General features: G+C 36.3%; 6 protein-coding genes across 8 annotated transcripts; 2 read left to right on the forward strand and 4 right to left on the reverse strand.

Annotated features, from left to right (window-relative positions):
• The first annotated feature begins 289 nt into the window (after positions 1–289).
• On the forward strand, positions 290–3,400 carry LOC132797353 (endoplasmic reticulum resident protein 44). The gene is made up of 7 exons (XM_060809074.1): positions 290–536; positions 732–810; positions 1,656–1,747; positions 2,154–2,547; positions 2,610–2,876; positions 2,945–3,143; positions 3,206–3,400. Exons 1-7 carry the CDS (start codon positions 486–488, stop codon positions 3,348–3,350), a joined length of 1,227 nt encoding a protein of 408 aa, XP_060665057.1. The 5' UTR covers positions 290–485; the 3' UTR covers positions 3,351–3,400.
• A 697-nt stretch (positions 3,401–4,097) lies between these two features.
• Positions 4,098–9,470, reverse strand: LOC132797354 (RNA-binding protein cabeza). Of its 2 annotated transcripts, XM_060809075.1 has the most exons (7): positions 9,285–9,469; positions 9,042–9,191; positions 8,880–8,955; positions 7,032–7,066; positions 5,798–5,955; positions 4,567–5,045; positions 4,098–4,500 (listed from the first exon to the last, which is right to left on the reverse strand). In XM_060809075.1, the coding sequence occupies exons 1-7, from the start codon at positions 9,289–9,291 to the stop codon at positions 4,179–4,181; spliced, it is 1,227 nt and encodes a 408-aa protein (XP_060665058.1). In that variant the 5' UTR covers positions 9,292–9,469; the 3' UTR covers positions 4,098–4,178. The 2 variants fall into 2 exon arrangements, with proteins under 2 accessions (XP_060665058.1, XP_060665059.1); XM_060809076.1 differs by lacking the exon at positions 7,032–7,066 and having other exon boundaries at positions 9,285–9,470.
• Positions 9,471–9,799: 329 nt separating this feature from the next.
• On the forward strand, positions 9,800–11,876 carry LOC132797355 (vesicle transport protein GOT1B). Its single transcript, XM_060809077.1, has 5 exons — positions 9,800–9,914; positions 9,982–10,073; positions 10,137–10,315; positions 10,485–10,566; positions 11,741–11,876. The coding sequence occupies exons 1-5, from the start codon at positions 9,890–9,892 to the stop codon at positions 11,783–11,785; spliced, it is 423 nt and encodes a 140-aa protein (XP_060665060.1). The 5' UTR covers positions 9,800–9,889; the 3' UTR covers positions 11,786–11,876.
• LOC132797356 (cytochrome b-c1 complex subunit 7) lies at positions 10,759–11,549 on the reverse strand. The gene is made up of 3 exons (XM_060809078.1): positions 11,397–11,549; positions 11,189–11,236; positions 10,759–11,110 (listed from the first exon to the last, which is right to left on the reverse strand). Exons 1-3 carry the CDS (start codon positions 11,434–11,436, stop codon positions 10,863–10,865), a joined length of 336 nt encoding a protein of 111 aa, XP_060665061.1. The 5' UTR covers positions 11,437–11,549; the 3' UTR covers positions 10,759–10,862.
• A 382-nt stretch (positions 11,877–12,258) lies between the features above and the next one.
• On the reverse strand, positions 12,259–19,031 carry LOC132797352 (ethanolamine kinase). 2 transcript variants are annotated; one of them, XM_060809071.1, is made up of 6 exons: positions 18,865–18,986; positions 18,595–18,755; positions 16,754–17,210; positions 13,372–14,039; positions 12,865–13,314; positions 12,259–12,789 (listed from the first exon to the last, which is right to left on the reverse strand). In XM_060809071.1, exons 3-6 carry the CDS (start codon positions 17,207–17,209, stop codon positions 12,708–12,710), a joined length of 1,656 nt encoding a protein of 551 aa, XP_060665054.1. In that variant the 5' UTR covers position 17,210; positions 18,595–18,755; positions 18,865–18,986; the 3' UTR covers positions 12,259–12,707. The 2 variants fall into 2 exon arrangements, with proteins under 2 accessions (XP_060665054.1, XP_060665056.1); XM_060809073.1 differs by lacking the exons at positions 18,595–18,755; positions 18,865–18,986 and adding an exon at positions 19,014–19,031.
• Positions 19,032–19,485: 454 nt separating this feature from the next.
• On the reverse strand, positions 19,486–20,644 carry LOC132796651 (proteasome subunit alpha type-7-1). Its single transcript, XM_060807899.1, has 3 exons — positions 20,420–20,644; positions 20,117–20,346; positions 19,486–20,053 (listed from the first exon to the last, which is right to left on the reverse strand). Exons 1-3 carry the CDS (start codon positions 20,519–20,521, stop codon positions 19,636–19,638), a joined length of 750 nt encoding a protein of 249 aa, XP_060663882.1. The 5' UTR covers positions 20,522–20,644; the 3' UTR covers positions 19,486–19,635.
• Positions 20,645–20,964: the final 320 nt, after the last annotated feature.

Here is a 20,964-nt window from a genome sequence, read left to right on the forward strand (position 1 = left end):
TTTCAATGATGTGATATCGTCATAAAGTAGCAGTTTATGGTATATATTGTTTATCAAAATGCTCGGTATTTGTGGTATATTTTTGCATTTATGGATAATAATCGATGTGAAACGCTAGCCAATTTTCTAAAATATTTTTCATAATTTGATAAAATGCCAACAATCAGTATTCTTATTAGAAAAGATTTATCTTTGTATATAACTAGGTGTAGCCAGCACTGTATTGGGAAACTGGTATGTGGGTAGTATATTTTGGTGCATTTTGCAAATAATGTGGCGGGCACACTGCGCTCGTGAGACACTATTTGTACGATAATCAACGAAGTTGTTATAATTTTTATTATATATATGTGAAGATACGTCGCGACTACGTTTTCATTCCATCTAATGTAAAAAGTGAATAAAAAAAAAATTGAAAACATTTCGATTTGTGTGTAGTGTATAAAAGGGATAGGCACTAGCCCGCGCCGACCAGCACCAACAATATGACGGAAACAACAAAACGATTGCTTGGCTCGTGCTTAGCTATTGTTGCGGTAAGTCGACGTGTTCTAACTTGCACCCGCACACCCGCTCTCCCAATCCCGCAAAAAGCTCAATCTCAGTGCCCATGACTGTGGCTGTGACTGTTACTGAGCGGGAGACGTGGAAATGTGTGTATGAATGTGAATGTGTGCGTGTGAGTGTGAAGATGCCCGTTACTAACGAGCCAACAAATTGCCAATTCGCAGGTTCTTCATGTCCTTATCCAGCCAACAGATGCGACTGGTGCTGTGCCTATGACCAGTGAAAATATTGATATGACGTTAGGTGAGTTCACGGGAATGGGAACCGTAGCAACAGCAATTACTATAATTTACTATACACCATAAAACTTAAGGAAGCAAATGCAAAAAACAAACATTGCACAAAAGCCGCATGAAGAGAGCGGCTGAGTGAACAAGCGAGCGAGTAAGAGAGAAAGGGAAAGGGAGAGAACGAGGAGCGCATTAACTCAATAACTCAGCTGTAGTGCAGCTCAACTACACTACACACATACAAGTGCACACGCATACGCATAAGCAGCACACGCACAAGTTTGCGTTTGCCTGCGCATGTGTATGTGTTAAGATTGACGTGTCACAAATATAAAATCAGACGCGCTCGATAAATTCCCCAGATTTTCTTCTTTTTTTTTTGTTTTTTATTTTTTGTTTTGCCAACGTGGTAAGCTTGGAACAAACCAACACAACAACGCAATAATTGTTATCAGTTTGTTGTTTTGTCATTTTTTTTTAACACAAATTCTTCAGTCATAATTAGTTCTGGAAAATTAGGCATATTCCTCAAATACAAATCATTCAGCCGCGAAAATAATACAAAAATTCCCCGCAATTATCTTTTTTTGATTTTTAAGATAGATTATGTATATATGTTCTATTTGACATTTTTAATGTCGCTGTGATAACAGTTTTAATTACAAATTGGTCCAGAATACTTGTTTCCTTATCTTATCACAATTCTTGATTGGATTTTACTCTGCGCGTGTTTCAAAACGACATTTCTGGGAATCAACTTAAAAATATGTACAACTTTCTCTAAGCTTAACTTTAAGAAACATTAATAATCATTTATTCTAATCAATTTCTATCTTCTTTTTTTTTCGGCAATTTCAGCGTCTAACGAATTGGTTTTCCTTAATTTTTATGCCGAATGGTGTCGGTTTAGTAATATTTTAGCGCCAATTTTCAATGAAGCGGCAGATAAGGTAAGTTATAGTTGTTACCCAACAACAATTAATCTATAATTAACCGATTACACATTTCTTTGTTCCGAGTAGTAGTTATTGAAAGTCTCGAGTCAAGTTAAAAGTTGATTAATCAATCACGATAACAATATAATATAGACAATAATAATAATTCTTTGACTGACAGCCCTCAACATAAAAAAAAGAGCACACCAGCTGTCTTGAAAAACCCCCAAAAGAAAAGAAAAAATATTATAGAGCTCACCAGATGTTTTCATTGTTTACTTTATAAATGAAATTTGTATATTATTGATCTTGTTGCTGCACACACACACACGAACTGTTTAAACTATTAGTCTACTACATTTCTTTTTTTTTTTGTTGAAATATTTCCTTGAACTACATCTCATTTGGTTTGTTATTGCAGATTAAAGCGGAATTCCCAGAGGCTGGCAAAGTGGTGCTTGGAAAAGTGGATTGCGACAAGGAGACGTCGATTGCGTCCCGTTTCCATATCAGTAAATATCCCACACTCAAAATTGTTCGCAATGGACAGCTGAGCAAGCGTGAATATCGCGGACAGCGCTCTGCGGAGGCATTCTTGGAGTTTGTCAAGAAGCAGCTGGAGGATCCCATCAAGGAGTTCAAATCGTTGAAGGATCTCGAGAATCTTGACTCGAAGAAGCGCAGTATTATGGGCTATTTCGATCGTCGCGATCAGCCAGAGTATGATATTTTCCGTAAGGTGGCAACGAACCTCAAAGAAGATTGCCAATTCCATGTGGGTTTCGGTGATGCCTCACAGGCAATGCATCCACCAGGTGCGTAAACTATAATAATATATAATACCTATATCAATATTAAATGTCGAATCATTTTGTAGGCACTCCGATCATTGTGTTTAGACCAGATGTCGCGCTCTCGCATGAGAACGATGAAACGTACACGGGCAGCTTGACCAATTTTGATGAGCTGAAGGTGTGGATACAGGAGAAGTGTGTGCCGTTGGTGCGCGAGATAACGTTCGAAAGTGCCGAGGAGCTAACGGAGGAAGGACTGCCGTTCCTGATTCTGTTCTATAAACCCGATGATCTGAATGCGATTAAGGACTACAAAGCGATCATTGAGCAGCAGTTGCTGGATGAAAAGCGTAGGCATACTAACATCTGAATAACATTTATTTTTTGTAATCTTATCGATTGCCTTTTTCGTTTACAGAGAATGTGAACTTCCTGACTGCGGATGGTAAACGATTTGCGCATCCATTGCATCATTTGGGCAAGTCGGAGGATGATCTGCCAGTCATTGCCATTGATTCGTTCAAGCATATGTATCTATTTCCGCATTTCCAAGATATGTACACGCCCGGCAAACTCAAGGAGTTCCTCCAGGATCTCTACAGCGGGAAACTGCATAGGTAATAGGCGTAGAATGAATACTGAATTTGCATTTACTAAATCTATGTATATCGTTATCTAGGGAATTCCATTACGGGCCGGATCCTTCAAGTAATGAAGTGAAGCACGATAATACCGCAAAGGGTACGTCACCGCCTGAATCGAAATTCAAGGAGCTGGGTCCATCGAAACACCGTTACACCTTGCTGGAAAAAGATGAACTGTAATATTACAAATGTATATTCATTTAAATATAATTATTAAACAATTTTATAAAGTCCAAAATTGTGAAGCGTCTCCGCTAATCTAATCTAATCTAATCTATGCATCTAATTAGAGTTCGAGTTATTTAACAATTGTGTTGTGAAGTGTTTAAGCGTAAATAATTGTTTCGATTTGAAGATATCATTTTTGTTTTTCCTTTTTTTCTGTGTTGCCGTCTCTTTCCCTTTAACTTTATTGCTTTCTCGCTCTAGTTCACGAACAGAGTCACATCTTAAATCACTTGAGAATCATTTATTTATACTTTCAAATCTCATCCCGATTCAGATTTATAAAGCATTTTGTTATTATATTTGATATTCCTTCTCCACTTGTGTTTTGTAATTAAATTCAATTGAGTAGCTTTTTAACCAGTCTAATATTATTTTTTATTTGTATTTTGTAATAGATGTGTATTACAATTGTTTTTCTTTTCTTTTTTTTTGTTTTGTAAAATTAGATTACATACATATTATATACTAAGTCAAAACGAGCGCGTTTACATGATATTATAATGAGGAGAAAATGACTCGATTGAAATGCACGCGACATTAAAACATCGGTTAGTTTTTTGTTGTTGTTGTTGATGTTGATTCACTTAGTTTTGAGTTGTTGTTGTCCATCGTCTGCTTGATCTTGAGTGGATTTGGAGTGGTTGCGTTGTTGTTGTTCTGTGGTGTGGTGTTGAGTGGTTGTAATTATAAAAAGTACAATTAAAAGAGTACTTGCTATGTTTATTATTAAATTTAATACGTTAATAAGAAAAAAATAGTGCGGACAATAGGCTTAGTCAACTAATAGGGTCGGGAACGCATGCCGCCATCGTTGCGCATTGCACCGCCGCCATCTCGTCGTCCACCGCCGCCGCCACCACCACGACCACCGCCGCCTCCTCGGCCACCGCCTCCACCACCGTTATCGTTATTGTAACGCGAGTAACCGCCGCCGCCGCCTCCGCCATTGCCGCGATCACGATTCTGATAGCCACCGCCGCCTCCACGATCATTGCCACGATCATTCATGTAGCCACCGCCTCCGCCGCCACCACCGCCAAAGCCTCCACCGCCGCCGCCGCCACCAGAGTTGCCATCATCATCACCCTTGGGCGTTTTGCAGCTGCAGAAATGTTGAAAGATCTTGTTAGAGAGATTGCTGGAACAAATCTTTGAGCAAGGAGCTTACCGATTGCACTCGTTGCGCCAGGCAAAGTTGGTGTTGTTGCAGCTGCTGCACTTCCAGTCGCCATCGCGTGGCTGCACATTGCCACCGCCACCGCCAGCTCCAGCACCGCCGCCGCCACCGCCAAATCGTCCACCTCCACGTCCGCCGCCGCCGCCTCCTCCGCCAGACCGATCGCCGTAATCACCGCCACCGCCTCCTCCACCGCCACGATCAAAGCGACCACCACCGCCGCCTCCGCCGCCACCTCGACTGCGTCCGCCGAAGCCGCCGCGACTGCCGCCGCCCTTGTTCCAATTGTTCTGACGCTGGGCCAGCGACACCTTGATCACACAGCCATTGAAATCGTTGCCATCGAACCACTGGATGGCCGATTGTGCGGCATTCACATCGTCGTAGGTGACCGTCGCCTCGCCCTTCGAGGTGCCCGTCTCCTTGTTTTTGTACAGCCAAATCTTTGGCTTCATGGTGCGCTTGTCTTTCTGCATAGCAAAAGCGATGAAAAGATTGAGTTAGTAAAAATAAAACACTTATTGATAGTATAAATTATAAAGTAACTGAGTTTCTCATTGTCTTAGCCGCAACTGAACTTTTAACTGGAAGTTAAATGTTTGAAGACATTGTCTTAACTTTTAATTGGAAGTTAAAAATGACTTATTGCAACTTAACTTTTAACTGGAAGATAAATATTGAAAGACTTTGTCTTATCCGCAACTTAACTTTTAACTGAATGTTAAAAATTGTCTTATCCTTAATTCAACTTTTCACTGCAAATTAAAAATAAGAAGACATTGTCTTATCCTTAAGTTAACTTTTAACTAGAAGTTATATATTGGAAGAGATTTTCTTATCCGCAACTTAACTTTTAATAGCTAGAAGTTAAAAATTGGAAGACATTGACTTATTCACAACTTATTTTAAATGTAAGTGAAATATTGGTATCCGTAACTTAAATTTTAATTAGAAGTTAAACACAGTCTTATTCAAGTCAAGTGGAAGTTAAATCTTTGAAAATTTTATCTTCTCCGCAACTTATCTTTTCACTAGAGGCTAAAAATTGGAAGACATTGTCTTATCCTTAAGTTAACTTTTAAATAGAAGTTAAATGTTTGAAGACATTCGACTTATTCGAAAATTATTTAAAATGAAAGTTAAATATTATTATCCGTAACTTAAATTGTAACTATAAGTTATAAAATGGAAGATAATTCCTCAAAATTTCTGTATAACTTACCTTGATAATGCCAATGGCACCGAAGTGCGTTTCAATGTCCTGCTCTGTGGTGGATGGATCCATGCCGGAGACAAAGATGGTGTCCTCCTGGGTGATCATATCGTTGCCACCGCCTCCACCACCTCCGCCGCCGCCCCCGCTGCTGTTGCCGCCGTATCCTACAAAGCAGAGCACACAACCGATATATTAGAGATGCAGTCGCAAGACGAAAGCGTGTTTTTTTGTAATATATATTTTGAAAAAGAGAAATCTTTGTAGTTTCGGAACCAAAAGGATTGAACCCTCAATAACAACAACGACAACAAGAATAATATTGTAAGATAATGACCGACCACAACGACGACGACGACAACAACGAAGACGGGAAAGAGAACGAGAACCAGAAGAAAGTGTTCAACACTTGGGTATTAAATTAAGAAACACACTCGACACTCGGTAAATGTTTTGGGAGAGACTCTCTTAAAATCTACATATATATGGTATAGTTGGATAATTGTAATGGGTATATAATACACAATAACGTCGCTCGTTATATTATATGGATTACTTTCTTTCTTGTTTTTAGTTTTTGGGTGGTGGGTGTAATTGGAGGGTGACTTTTCTTAACTTGTTTCGTAGTGATAGATAGATAATCTGTAGTAGAGTTAGCTTAAGTGGTATTTTGTAATTTGAAAACCAGACTCGTGTTACACCGATTTTGGATGTATATTGTTGTTTTCTCTTGTTATTTCATTTCATTAGAGTTTTTGCTTTTTTTTTGTATACTCCCCGACAAACTCTTTGCTAGATATAGTAGATATAAATACAGCACACAGACGCACACAAATAACAGGAATAAAATATATATAGAGTAGAGATCGCGTGCGAAACCAAACCAATAATAGCCCTATATATAGTATATATTTGTATATATATGATCGGGATAAACACACTTTACGCAATACACTCTACACTCTCTTCAAAAAATATTCGACACTCTTCCTATATAGGATTTATAGTAGTAGATTTTATGTGTTACAGTTTATACAGCAACCACAACAACAACATCAACAACAGCGCTCTTTCATCAACCTTAACATCAACCTCTTAACTTTTTTTCATTTCTTTTCTTTTCTTGTACCCTGCCTATCAAAGCTCTTAGTTTTGTTTTTTGGATTTGTATTTGATTTTGTAGTAAATTAATGTTATACATTACTCGATAGATTGTTCGCAAATTTTGTTTGCATTATTTTACCTTTGTTGTAGTTGTCCTTGCTGGCGCCTCCATTTCTAAAAGAGGATATTGAATAACTTATTTAATGTTTAGTTTTTGATGTTTGGATTGTAATGCATTATGATGAAGTTTTTGTTTTTTACGCCCACGTTTCCTCCTCTTTCTTATTATTTTTCAAATATCATCCTACATGCTGCACTTTATATATATAGTATATACTTTAATTATTTATATATGGATTAGAATACTCTATTTTGTTCACACTTTGATCGTTACATTATAATCAAGTTTTGATTCCTCGTTTTCGGCATAGGAACATTCATTTATAAATATATTTAAATCTATTTAGTTAGATAATATTGATAAATTAGCACAAAAGCAAGCAAAATATTATTATAAAGAAAATATCTTGCATTCTATTGATATCATTACAAGAAAAGCGGACTACGACTATGTGAAATTGATTTAAGAAATACATTTTATATAAATTAAAAAGTCTAGTAATTAAATCTTCGAAGAACCGAAGTCAATTTAGTATCCATGCAGTTCAAATGAAAATCAAATATTTCTAATTACTGCATGAATACTTTTTGCTACGTTATGGAAATAAAATATACATAATAATATAACAATAACAATAACGAAATACTACACATAACATAGAACTAATAGAATTGTAACGATTTTTTTGTTTTTCGATTTTACTCTTGTTAATTTACCTTAAGATCTTAGATATATCAAAAATAATTTCAATGATTCGAACATGCAACTAATTGATTTATTCTTCTTAATATGCATGTCTGATTTTTATAGTTCTTATTCCTATTGTTGACCATTTTTTGTTGTGTAACCTTTTCTGTCATCACCAGATATCTTTATTTCTTATGATAATGATTATTATTGTGAGCTGTTTTATATGTATGTAGTATATGGAATTTATCGAACACTTTCATGTGAATCATCTGCTTGCTGATTAACATTTGGTTTATATTTGTTCTGGGGACACGCTTTGTTTATTGTGTTTCTCTTAATACGATACGATATGATATCATGGAGAACTGATACGACCAATTTGAATTCTTGATTTTTAGCGCAGTTTACAGTGATCTTTATCTTAAACTGTTTCCTTTTCGAGTTTACCAATTATCAAAACCTTTTTGCTGTTTTTTTTTTTTGGGAATTGCTGCTTACAGATAATCTGTGAATCCACATCTGTAAATATTAACCTTTTGTGCACCCACTTATTATAATTATTTTTAGTAATAACACATGGGAAGCTGAAAGAAGCTGTGAAATACTTTTGATCTTGATATTGTTTCAGGAGGATGATCACCAGAGATACTTTTAATATTATTAATATGTTTATATTTGGTTCTTTGCAGATTGTCAGCACCATTATTTTTAGTAGTTCTCACTCTCTTACACTCTCTCTCTCTCGCTCTTTCTACCAAATGCGCTCGTATTATTAGTGTTATTATTTTGTATGCTTATCAATGAGAGCTTTAATCAAACACACATCCAACTTTTCAGCAAAAATATCATTTGATGACATTTCCAATGGCATTCGAATTGAATTTGGGACACAGGGTCGCATTACTTAAATGAATACGAAAACTTAATGATTCTACATTATGATGAACTCCATTTTTTGCGCAAATACTTCTTTAAATATATATTGTTTTTTTTTTACTTTTTTTTTCTGATTTGTATAATTTATTTGTAATTTACTTTTATGCTCAATTTTGTTTTTTCCTTTTTCATTTTTTTTGCTAAACTCTTTTTTGTTGGTCTCATTTCCCAATTGTATAAATTTATATACAGTATTTATTTTTCTAATATATAGTATATAAAGTAATCATAATAACATACCCATAAGAGTTGCCTCCTCTGTCGTTCCAAGAGCCGCCGCCTCCTCCGCCGCCGCCACGATGTCCGGAATCATAACCTTAAACGCAATATTAAAGTTTCATGTCAATTGCGAACCATTTTTTTTTTTTTCGTATATATTGCATTTGCATTTGTAGTACTTACCACCGCCGCCAGGTTTGCTATAGTTTGGTGGAGGCTCATTATAGTTGCCCGGTTTATTTGGCATTTGTTGGTAATTTGGCGGTGGGACAGCAAAATTATTGTACTGTCCGGCGCCACCGCCGCCGCCACCACCACCACCATAGCTTCCACCTAGAAATTGAGAATTCGCATCAGTAGTTGAATATCTCCGCGAAATTGTAGCGCAAAATAAAAACGATGTGAAAAAAATAGAAGCACACTCACGATCCATAACTATAGCACGTGTAGAACAATTACTTGATTAATTGAAATCAACTATTTTCTTTTTATTTAAAGAGAAACTGTCGAACTAGCACTGCTTTTCTTTCGGCTCACAAGCGTCAATAGAATTTTCTGCACGTCTTTTTTTTCTTTTTTGAGTTGTTGTAAAAATGGCGTGTGATAAAGCGTGTGACCGTAGATTTAGTGTTTGTTGTATACTAGTAATGTGTAGAATACATGCAATAAAAGGTCACACGGCTGGGCAAAACTAGGGTTGCATCAAATCCGTATGCCAAGCGAGTTATCCAACGTGTACTGTTTACTATTATTCTTAATTAATTTAACACATATAATTTATAGTGAATTATTATTTTTGAATGTTTTTTTCCTAATACTAATTCATCTATTTATCTTATAAAAGTCTACTTTACTCCCAATCAGGTTGATTTCACACATTTATGTTTTGCGTTTTCCAACACTAATTAAGTCACATGCAACCCTGTCATGATTGTTTATATTCATAATAATGGAACATTTGGTGTTTACGTGGAATACACTTATGAACTTTCTTATCCTTTTAAGTATAAAATAACCAAAAAAGCGACAGAATGATTGAAATTTCAGATTTGCAAAGTATGTGCGCACCTTAGCAATTACTAAGCTTTCGTTTAATCATTGCACACTTTTTGCTTTTTTGCAGAAATCGGCATCGGCTTGGCTGGCTTTGGCATCTCATTCTTATTTCTTGGCATGCTGCTGCTCTTCGACAAAGGCTTGCTTGCCATTGGAAATGTACGTTATTTACGCTTCACATATACTTTAACGAAATAAACCAAACCAATTTTTCATTTGCAGATACTATTCATAGCGGGTCTTGCATGCGTTATTGGCGTGGAGCGAACTTTACGCTTTTTCTTTCAACGCCACAAAGTTAAAGGCACAACAGCGTTCTTTGGCGGAATTGTCATTGTGCTGCTGGGTTGGCCCATCATTGGCATGATCATTGAATCCTATGGATTCTTTGCACTCTTCAGGTGTGTCTTTCTTCTTAAAATTGCATCATAAAATATGTCTATTGCACGTGGAACTTTTATCATCTATGCTCTTCAACGAGACGATAAGCAAAGCACTTATTGTATTTGTTGTTGTGATCGATACACGATTGTCACTAATCGAATTCGTTTTCCATCATCTTGTTTGCAGCGGATTCTTCCCTGTGGCCATCAATTTTCTTGGCCGTGTTCCCGTTCTAGGATCCATTTTCAATCTACCATTTATGCAAAAGGTAAGGTAGCAGTGGACTTAACTTAAACCCAAGACTCGAAATTAATAGTAAACACAACGCATTCCAAGTAGCGAATTAGTATTATTAATTTATATAAGGAATCTCTTGCACTACTCAAAATTGCCCGAAAACGCTTCAAATAAATTTGCAAGTTAACAAAACTTGAGCCTTATACATGGCAAAAAAAAAAAGTTTAGAGCATAGCACAAATGTTTAATTTGAATCTAAGCTATGTATTTTCAACATTTTACAATCTCCCATTCAGAGTCACAGTGAGGCAATATTGTTATTGGTATTTAATGGTTCTTATTCCAGTCCTCACGTTCCTCGCGCTCAGCGACAACCTCATTGAGATAAGGTTCCAAGTACTTGACATCGTCCTCGTACTTTGTCCACTGCTCCTTGGGCAGAATCGTCTTGGTCATCGACAAATGCAGAGCACGCATAATGCGGTAGTTGCGCTCATCGTACAATTTGCGTGGCAGACGACGGATGGCTTCCGTCACATCTTCGTTCTCATAGAGACAATCATCGCGGTGCAGACCTAATAATAATAATAATAATGCGAGAGACAATTTTAGACTCAATTTGAGTGAAATCTTTGCGCTGCGTTATTTCTTACCGTATTGGTTGAATCCAGACAGATTGTAGGCCCACTTGCCGAGGTTGGCTATGAATGTGAAACAAGTGCGGAGAGAACACGTAAAAAAAAAAAATAGAATATTTGTTACATATTTTACGTAATCATTTTTGCATGCACCGCACAAAAGTGGCGGCAGTTTCGTTTGTCAGCAATGGAGCTTGCGACAGTTCCATTCATCAATACTTACAGAATACCAAAGGTCCCTTTCTAGCAATATAACTCGCCATTATTAAAATTAATTTGTAATTTTGACGAAAGTCGCTTTTGCTTTGCTCTCGCGTTCCCTTTTAGGTATGACAGCTGACCAGTGTGACCACAAGTCCGATTTCAACATATACTACTTTGATTTTACGCGTGGTCACACTGACACCAGAGCTGTATTCGTTCACATTGTTATGATTCGCACTGAACTAGTTCGTTCTATGTGAACTGTGAACGCAAAACAGTTCCAGTTGAACTAACCGCTTTTAACGGCTCAAAATTTGAATGAAAGGAAAACTAATGCTTTTTATTTTTGTGTTGATTTTTTAGATTGTGCAAAAACTTGGTGGAGACGGAAATCGAACAACCGTATAATATTAAAACATATGTAGGAAATACATTTAATTATACGAGCATGTTTTTTGTATAAATTAAATAAATTCGTTGTTGTGGAAAAAAAAGAAAAGAAATCAGTTTGTAAAACACACAAAATGCGTAGTATTCACAAATGTACATATAATTGCATATATGTTTATACTAATTGACGGAAGCATCTGTAATTGTAAATACACTTAGTTTCTGTGTGTCTGTTGAGAATAATTAATAATATATATATATTTTTTTTATTTAATGATTTCCCCTCAGTAAATCAATAAAGACTACAAACAATCTTAACAAAAGACTTGCAGTGTTAATTTGTCATCGATTTCATTTCAATAAAGAATTCTCTCTATCTGAATGCGTAAATGCAAGTTATAAAAGTGCTTCGATTCAGATTTGTGGTTTGTTTGTTCTTATAAATATGTATATAGAGGAAATAAATGAGAGGTGCGACGTCTGCGAATGCATCGATATGAAAACTAAATATTTATGTTTATTTATTAATGACTACCAAATATCAATATACAAATTAAAGAACATATACAAATTCATTATATAATATATATATGCGCCAACTATGGCTGTTGGCTATTGTGATACGGCACTAATTTGATTTGAGGATTGTTTTTGTTTGTTTGTGAACACACACGACGCACACACACACACACACACACACATACAGATACATATCTATACACTAGCTATATAGATATCGCACAGATGTGTTAGTTAGCATATATAAGTACTATGTTGTATATTGTATCAACATCATCATCATCATCTGAAGCCATTGCCATAGTCGGACACACATACATATGCATATATATACATATATAGTAATAAGTACATCACTGGGTCACATAATTGTGTTGTTGATCGTTTCCATCCATGTTGCATCTCTGGGTCTGGGATAAAATCATTTATTGTTCTTTGCTGCAGTCAGTGATAAAAACTCATCCTTGCGAGCCAAATATTCATTGTAACGAAGAAATGCATAGCTATATAGAGATGGATGGATGATTGATTGATTAATGAATCACAAATAATGGATATATAGAGATATGAATAATTACCCAACGTAATCAAAGTCAATAGTGGAATGCTCGGCTTGCAGAAGCGACCACACCGTCCAAAAGATGTGGGCAGCCAATGCGAATTGATTCACTTGGACATAGAGGAGCTCGACTTCATCGTTTTGGATGTTGGTCCGCTGCAGATAGTTCTCGAGGTAAACACGCAGCCATTTCAATTGAAATTCACGCTTCGGATAGCGAGTGTAATCGACTTCATCGACACCGCACATTTCCGCAAAATGATTGCCAATATCAAAGGCTTGGAAATTGTAATCGGCATATTCGTAGTCAATGAAATTGACGGCATTCATGCACTTCGTGTATACCACATTGCCCAATAGCAGATCGTTGTGGGAGAATACGATGGGACTCTGTAGAGCCTCCAGGTATTTGTACAATGTATTGAACTCCTCACGTAGTCGGCTAATTGGCAAAAATGTTCCTTTCACTCTGCAACAGAATGTGAGATTACATTACATGGAACGATAAATGATTGATTGGTCTTACCTTTTGTGTTTGTCAGCATCACTAAATCGTTCAGGTACTAAATCAAGAAAGCTTTGCGTCTTTGTCCAAATCATTGGCAATGGCTTCGCATCGGGATCGATCGACACATCGTTGAGCTTTCTTACCACACGATGCATTTGGGCCATGCGACGTGCCACCAATGGCCAAATGTCTGGGCAGAGCACACTCTCGATATTTAAGGTGCTACCAGGTACGTATTCGTAAACGAGGCCATTCTTAAAGGTCGCATACAGCGATGGCGCCAATCCATATGTGTGCAGCAATAGAAAATTTTGCGTTTCAGCCTTCCGATCGATCAATAGGTCCGTCTTATTGCCGTACACACGCACCAGGACTACGTTATCGGAGTATTGTACAGGTAAACGATGATCATCTCTAACTGTTTCGCTCTCATTATCTTCTCCAGCATCATCACGATCTGTTTCTGTCGCTTCTGTTGTTGTTGTTGTTGATTTGGTTTTGGTTGCGTTTGTTGTAAAGTCATCTTCATGGTGATCGTTTTGCAGTATAACCGGATCCTCCGATTCCACTGCCAATATTCGCTTGGACAGATAGGATTCGTCATTATTATCATTGTTCAGTTTGGTATTCGAACTACTATTGTGAAAGCATCCGACCAGCTTATTTGTTATGCCATCAGTGAATTTCTGCAATGGGAACGAAACGAAAAAAGTAATTATTAATTTATGTTGATTCGATTTTAAAAGAGTTTCAACTACACTACAGTTATACCCGGCACATTCAATTAAATACCAGGGTATGATCGACACACACAAACAAAACAAGTAAGAAAGCTACAGTCGAGTGTGCTCGACTGTGAGATACCCGCTACCCAATTTGATTAAAAGCAATATATTTTGCGGTATTATTCTCAAAATATACCGAATATACTGCAAATATACTAAAAATATACCATATGTGGTATATCGGTGTAGTACCGCATTCAAAATATACCATAGACGGCAAAATATACCAGATTGTCAGCCAAAGCAACTAAGACACCTAGTAAGTAGACGTTTTTGCCCATACAAAAGTATTTCTTTAATAACTTCCACAATTTTTATCTGATCGCAACCAAATTTTCAAAAATCTACTACTACTATAGTAAGTATATACCAAAATTCGCAACTCTAGCTTGAAATTTCCGCTTGTTATTCGATTTTTTTTGATTTTCGAGGGCGAAAGTGGGCGTGGCAAAAATTTGAAACAAACTTGATCTGCGTGCAAACATAACAAATGCTGTCGAAAAAAAATTATAGCTCTATCTCTTATAGTCTCTGAGATCTAGGTGTTCATACGGACAGACACACAGACGGACATGGCTATATCGACTCGGCTGTTGATGCTGATCAAGAATATATATACTTTATAGGGTCGGAGATGCCTTCTTCTACCTGTTATACATACATTTCCTGCCGGCACAAAGTTTTAATACCCTTCTACCCTATGGGTAGCGGGTATAAAAAGTAGATCGCTTTTAAGTTAAGACAATCATACGAGCGAGTGATTAAATCGAACAAACAAGATTAATTTAGCGTCATAAAAATGTGTCCCCATTTTCATCTTTCTTTCATGATTATGGATCGGATAACATCATTTGATGAAGGAGGTCGCAAGCCACATTAACTACTTGACGATTATTAAAAAAGTCGTTTCGCTTCGCTTTGTTTATGGCAACAACTTCAAATCAGTAGAGCTGTCATATATAATAATATAGTATATATGAACATATTCGGTATATTAGAGTCTAATAAACATTTCCCCAAAATGATATGCCACATATATTATACATATATATATTTCTACGTATGTATGTACGATTATTCGTTAGTAATTAAGGGCGATAAACTTTTTGACACTTGGCGCAAAAAAAAAGAACAAAAAGAGCAACAAAGCCCGAGTGTGATAGGAAAGCACATGTGCTCATTAAACTATACTTAAGTGTATTAAATAAAAATATATGTATATTCACAAAAATGTGTATAAATTCGTATGTGTGTGTGTGTGTGTGGTGTCGCATCATGTGCTTTGGGGGTCCAGACATCACATTTTTGTATATTGATAAGAAAACGGAATGGAGAATATGGAATGCGACGATGATTATGGAATTCTTGTGATTTAACTAGCCACGTTAAGGCGAAGAAACAACGACAACAGAACAGATGTGATGATAGACATACTGTATATATATATATATATATATAGATGGTATATAGTATATAGGAACTTAGTGATATGCGGTGTTATCGCCGTGACATCGTGAACATCATTATCAAAAACAAGTTCCTGTATATAACACGATTATAATATATATATATCGACTCTCTTAATGAAATGTTTAAATACAAATATGTAGGTACAGCTGCTGGTTTTAGCACCCTTTGAGATAGTAACACTTTTATTCCCCCTCCCCGATTCCCTTCTCTGAAATGAAGTTAATTCGATTTGCAAACAACGGAAAAAACGAAATCACAAATTCGAACAAAATAACAAAATAACAAACTAACAATCTCCAAGGCAATTTGAGATAATCGCACTTTTGAAACAACGCAATTCCCAACTACTATACTTGATCACTATTTTTCCTTTACATATAGTATATATATATAGTATGCGAGAGAGGTTGTGCTAGCGACGACCCTGGAATATATTCATTAACATGACTTCAAAACAAGCAAACAATGCATTATAAAAACTCAAGTTGCCTACGCTTAATAGTTAGTTATTTTTGTATGTATGATGATGGTATATATATGGTAGTGGGGAGGGGGTTGGGGGAATGGTACGGGTAGTACGACATGACACGACACGACACGACACAAACTCAACTCGCTATTGAGTCAAGATTCGATTCGATGAATAAAAATATATGTACATAGTGTATATGTATATATCTGGGTGATTAAGTGGGTAGCGCTAATCGGTAGAGACCACGTGATGTGCATTAAGCCAGACCGGACAAACCTCTACTAAATATACTATATACTAGATATAGTATATTATGTACATAAATTACAGGTGTACGGCATTGTAATAATATTAATAAACAGAAACACATACTTCGATGCCTTATTGTTATACTATTCGCAATATAATCTAGAACCCACACACAGCGAGAGAGAGACAGAGTGAGAGCGAGAGAGACAGTGAGAACAATGAAAAGAGCAAGAGGGAGCCAGAAATACGAGTGGAACACAATAAATAATGGAGCGACAATGAAAAACTTGCAAAAAAAAAAAAAAAAAACGTAGTACGAACACAAAAACAAAAATGATAGTGATGTGATATTTTTCCTTAGGTTTCTGGGTTTAAGATTGACAGAGAGTGAGAGAGAGAGAGAGAGAGAGAGAGATTACTTTACCTTAAAATCAACGTGATTGAGGTCCCAATTCGGTCGAATAACTTTCAATATATCCTTAGCACCTTGTATAACATCGGCTTCCTCAACAAATATGGGAACAAATGGTACAATCGAATCTTTAGCTGTTGTTGTTGTTGTTGTAGTAGTAGTAGTAGTGGTTGTTGTTGTATTATCCTCCTGCTTTGATCGTATCGTAGTAGTAGTAGAGTTCGAATTCGAATTCGAATTGGAGTTGGAATTGACGTTCGTCGGGAGGTTCGTCGTATTCGTATTCGTATTCGAGTTGGCGTTCGAGTTCGAATTCGAATTCAAATTCAAATTGATTTCGATTTGGTTCGATTGCTGTTGCTTGACCGTTTGACGAACTAAAGATAAAGAATCTTTCATCACTTTGGGGTTGCCGCCACTTGTTGAAATCTGTCCTGTGTAACTGTTGCTCTTGGTTTCTGTGCCCATTCTATTTTTGTTGGGTGGTATTACAATGTGAAATACGAAAGTGTCAGGTCGGGTCAACACATACATACATACATACAACCGAAAAAAAAACAGTTTTCAACGCAAGAAAAAAAAAACAAAGCAAACGAAAATTATTGAAAAACAATCAGGCGATGACAACAAAATAATTCAAATGAAAGAGAGAGCGAAAAAAGAAGAAAAAAAAGAAAACAACTCGGCGAAGGCCGAGAAGATATACAATATACATACTCTATAAATTAATTTGCGAGTTGAAGGATTATACGATATTACACTAACTAACTAACTAACTAGCAGGATTCGACAAAACAAACTAATAAAATTCTTGTTTGCTTTTGATGTCGTAGGAAATTCCATCATGATGATATCATGTCATCGTGATAAGGGGAAAGAGATACAAACTTGAGAGAGTTTGAGATGTTTCAGCTGGAATCGAGCAAGGGGGGAGGGGAGGGAAGGGGGACAAGGCTACTAGTATACATATATACTTGTAGTATATACTGCAGTTATATACCAGAAGAATACTAAGCAGATAAGACAGGGGGACAGGCCTTTTTCAAAACGTGGCGCGCTCTACTTACGCCCTAGAGAGATGATAAGATTAGAATGTGTACACATACATACATACATATGTGCACACACACACACACACACACACATGCACTACATCGTACTACGCACACACACACACATACCTAAATACAACCTACACATATACATAGACGAAATGTACAGAGGAAAAAGCAGCAAGGAAAAGGAAACATTTTACATACGATTTTCAAATACAACAGAGTTAATTAAATCAACTAAAAAACAAACATGAAATTAAGTATATAAACTACATACATATATACACATATATATCGGCCACTTCATATATATTTTCGCTTTATTTCAGTATTCACAAACACACGCACAGAACAAAATATACAAACTTTAAAGTTGCTGCACACATGCACATGTTTGTATGCGTGTGTGTGTGTGCACATTTCATCTATATATATATGTATGTATGTACTTTAGTACCAAAGTACTACGTGGTCTTAACAATCCATTTAGTGCTCGGTTTAATGTTTAATGGATGCTTCTTATCTTTTTTCTTCATTCTCATTTTCCTTTGTTTTTGCTTTTGTTCTTTTGTTTATTGCATATTTACATGCAAAAAAAAAAAAAATTTTTAAAAAATAAACAAAAGTGAAATAAAAAAAAAAAATAAATAAATAAAATTTGTGTACCAATTATTATTCATATGTCAAGCGTCAACGAATGCAAAAAAACGCACACTGAGCTGCATTGAATTTTGTTTTTTCGATTTTTATTTTTTTATTTTCTTTTTTTTTTCGTATTTTGACTACAACACACGTTACCTTCGGGTATTGATTGTTTTTGTTTAAAAGAATAACACAAAAAGCCGCGAAAACCACACAACTAAAATTTATTGATTTTGGTCTGATTCGAATAAATGGTGTTGCTCGTTTTGGTTTTTGGTTTTTGTTGGAATGACGACGACGACGAAGACGACGACAGGCTAAAGGGAATGGAATAGCGAAACGATCCAGACGGTTAACAGAACAGAAGTGTTAATTAAAAGATGTATATTCTCGTTGTGTTCTCGTTATTATATTCCGATTTCATACAAAACTCTTGCTATTTCGATTCAGCTATTTCGCTTTTTCTAAATTCTTTTCTTTGCTTTTTGCTTGCTTTTTGGGGCACACAACTTCCGACTCCGGACAGTGGTAGTGGTAAACTGAAGCGTGGCCGCAAGTTGATTGCCAAATTATACCTCCAACGTTTAGCGGCCTCGAAGATATACTAATATATACCCTTACCTTAATGCGGCAACAAAACTTTACAGTTTGATGTGCAAGCAATGTGACCACTGCACTGAAATACTAAAGTGCTGGTCAAATACCAGAAAAATATGTTCTTTGGTATATTGCGAGCTTTTGTTTCGCCATAACATGCCGGTACTTGTTTTTGCCATTTTTGTTTTATGCTTTTTATGTGTATTAATAGTTGGGTAGAAATATCAGTATTGTAATAAATATGTATGTCAATTTTCCTATCGTTATGTATGTAAAAAGTAAATGGCAATTTTAATTTTATTGTAATAAATACACTAATAAGGGTGGTATATTTTAATAAGAAACTAGTATATTTTACGATGACTGAATGATCCACACTTTGCAAATTGCAATCAAAATTTAAAAAACTAGCATTGCGGCATCTATAATTGAAAGCACTTGAACCTTATATAAATTTTGTTTATCCTGTGTATTTTTCAACATTAATGTTATACATTTCATTAAGATTGTTTTCATATGTTTTTAAGTGTACAAAAATATGAAATTAATAAAGATAACCTCCGGTACACCAGCCAAAAAAAGACGTTCAAAGATCATAATCTACTTCTTTTGCTTTTTCTTCTCCAGCTCCTCTTCCTTCTCCTTTTCGATGATGTTCACGTACTCCAGTATAACTTGACGATCCAGCATTTTGAGGGGCTTGCCATTCTCCATAATGGCCACCTCCAAGTTATTCTGTCCGGACTGGGCAACCTCAAGGAGTGCACGAATTGCCAATTTAACCGCACCGCGCTCAGTGGCAACCTCGTCCTCTTTGTACGTCTTTTCAAAGAATTCGCGCACCGTTTTAGCTGAACGGCCGGTGGCATTGGCTTTGTACTCGTAGAAAATGCCAGATGGTTCGGTCTGGAAGAGATGTGGTGAGCCATCGGCATCAAATCCGCCAATGAGACATGAAATGCCGAATGGACGACGTCCATTGCTCTGTGTGTACTTTTGTTTCACTTGTGCAATATATCTATAAACAAAAAAGTGGGAAATATAATTCCATTCCAAGTTGTGAAATTGTGAAAATAATTACCTGGTAATGTATTCAAGGGTAACAGGATCCTCAACATTGAGACGATGACTCTGGCACTCCACCTGAGCACGATTGATTAAAATGCGTGCATCTGCAGTTAAGCCAGCAAAAGCCATGACAACGTGATGATCGAGCATACAGATTTTACGCACTGTACGATCTTCCTGCAATTTGGCCACCGATTTCTTCTCTACGCCTAGCACTACACAGTTGCCACCACGGACACCAACCTTGGTAAATGGAAAACAAGGACAACAAAATTTCATATACAACAAACAATGATGAGCACGAATTTTGGCTTACCGCTGTTGAACCCTTGCGGACAGCTTCTTGAGCATATTCCACTTGTAGTAAGTGACCATCAGGTGAGAAAATAGTAACAGCGCGATCGTAGCGTGAAGACATTTTTAGTTTTATTTGATTATTATGCGAAACAAAGTTAGTTTATGCAGCAGACAGCAGAACCTTTTACCACAAATATTGTAGTCGGCAATTTTCGTAGCGCAATGATGATGCTTTTTTGGTGTAATGTGACCAGCTGTTTTGTAGAGGTGGTGAAACATCGATAGCTCTATCTAACGATATTATTTTCGATGTTTTTGTAGTTCAATTATGATATTACTTATGCAATTTGTTAAGAAACTTAATCTTTGTTCACTTTAATGAAATTAATTAATTTCTATATAACTTTCTTAAAAGATGTAATTTATAAATTAAATTATGTTATAATATTTAACAGCTGTGATTTGAAGTGTGACCGCAAGTTATGCTCGATAGCTCCACCGATATATTTGGATGATCTGGCATTTTTATTTTAGAAATGTCATATTGGATGGCAACGCCATTGA

Source organism: Drosophila nasuta, chromosome X (genome assembly GCF_023558535.2).
Source record: "Drosophila nasuta strain 15112-1781.00 chromosome X, ASM2355853v1, whole genome shotgun sequence".
Lineage (NCBI taxonomy): Eukaryota > Metazoa > Arthropoda > Insecta > Diptera > Drosophilidae > Drosophila > Drosophila nasuta.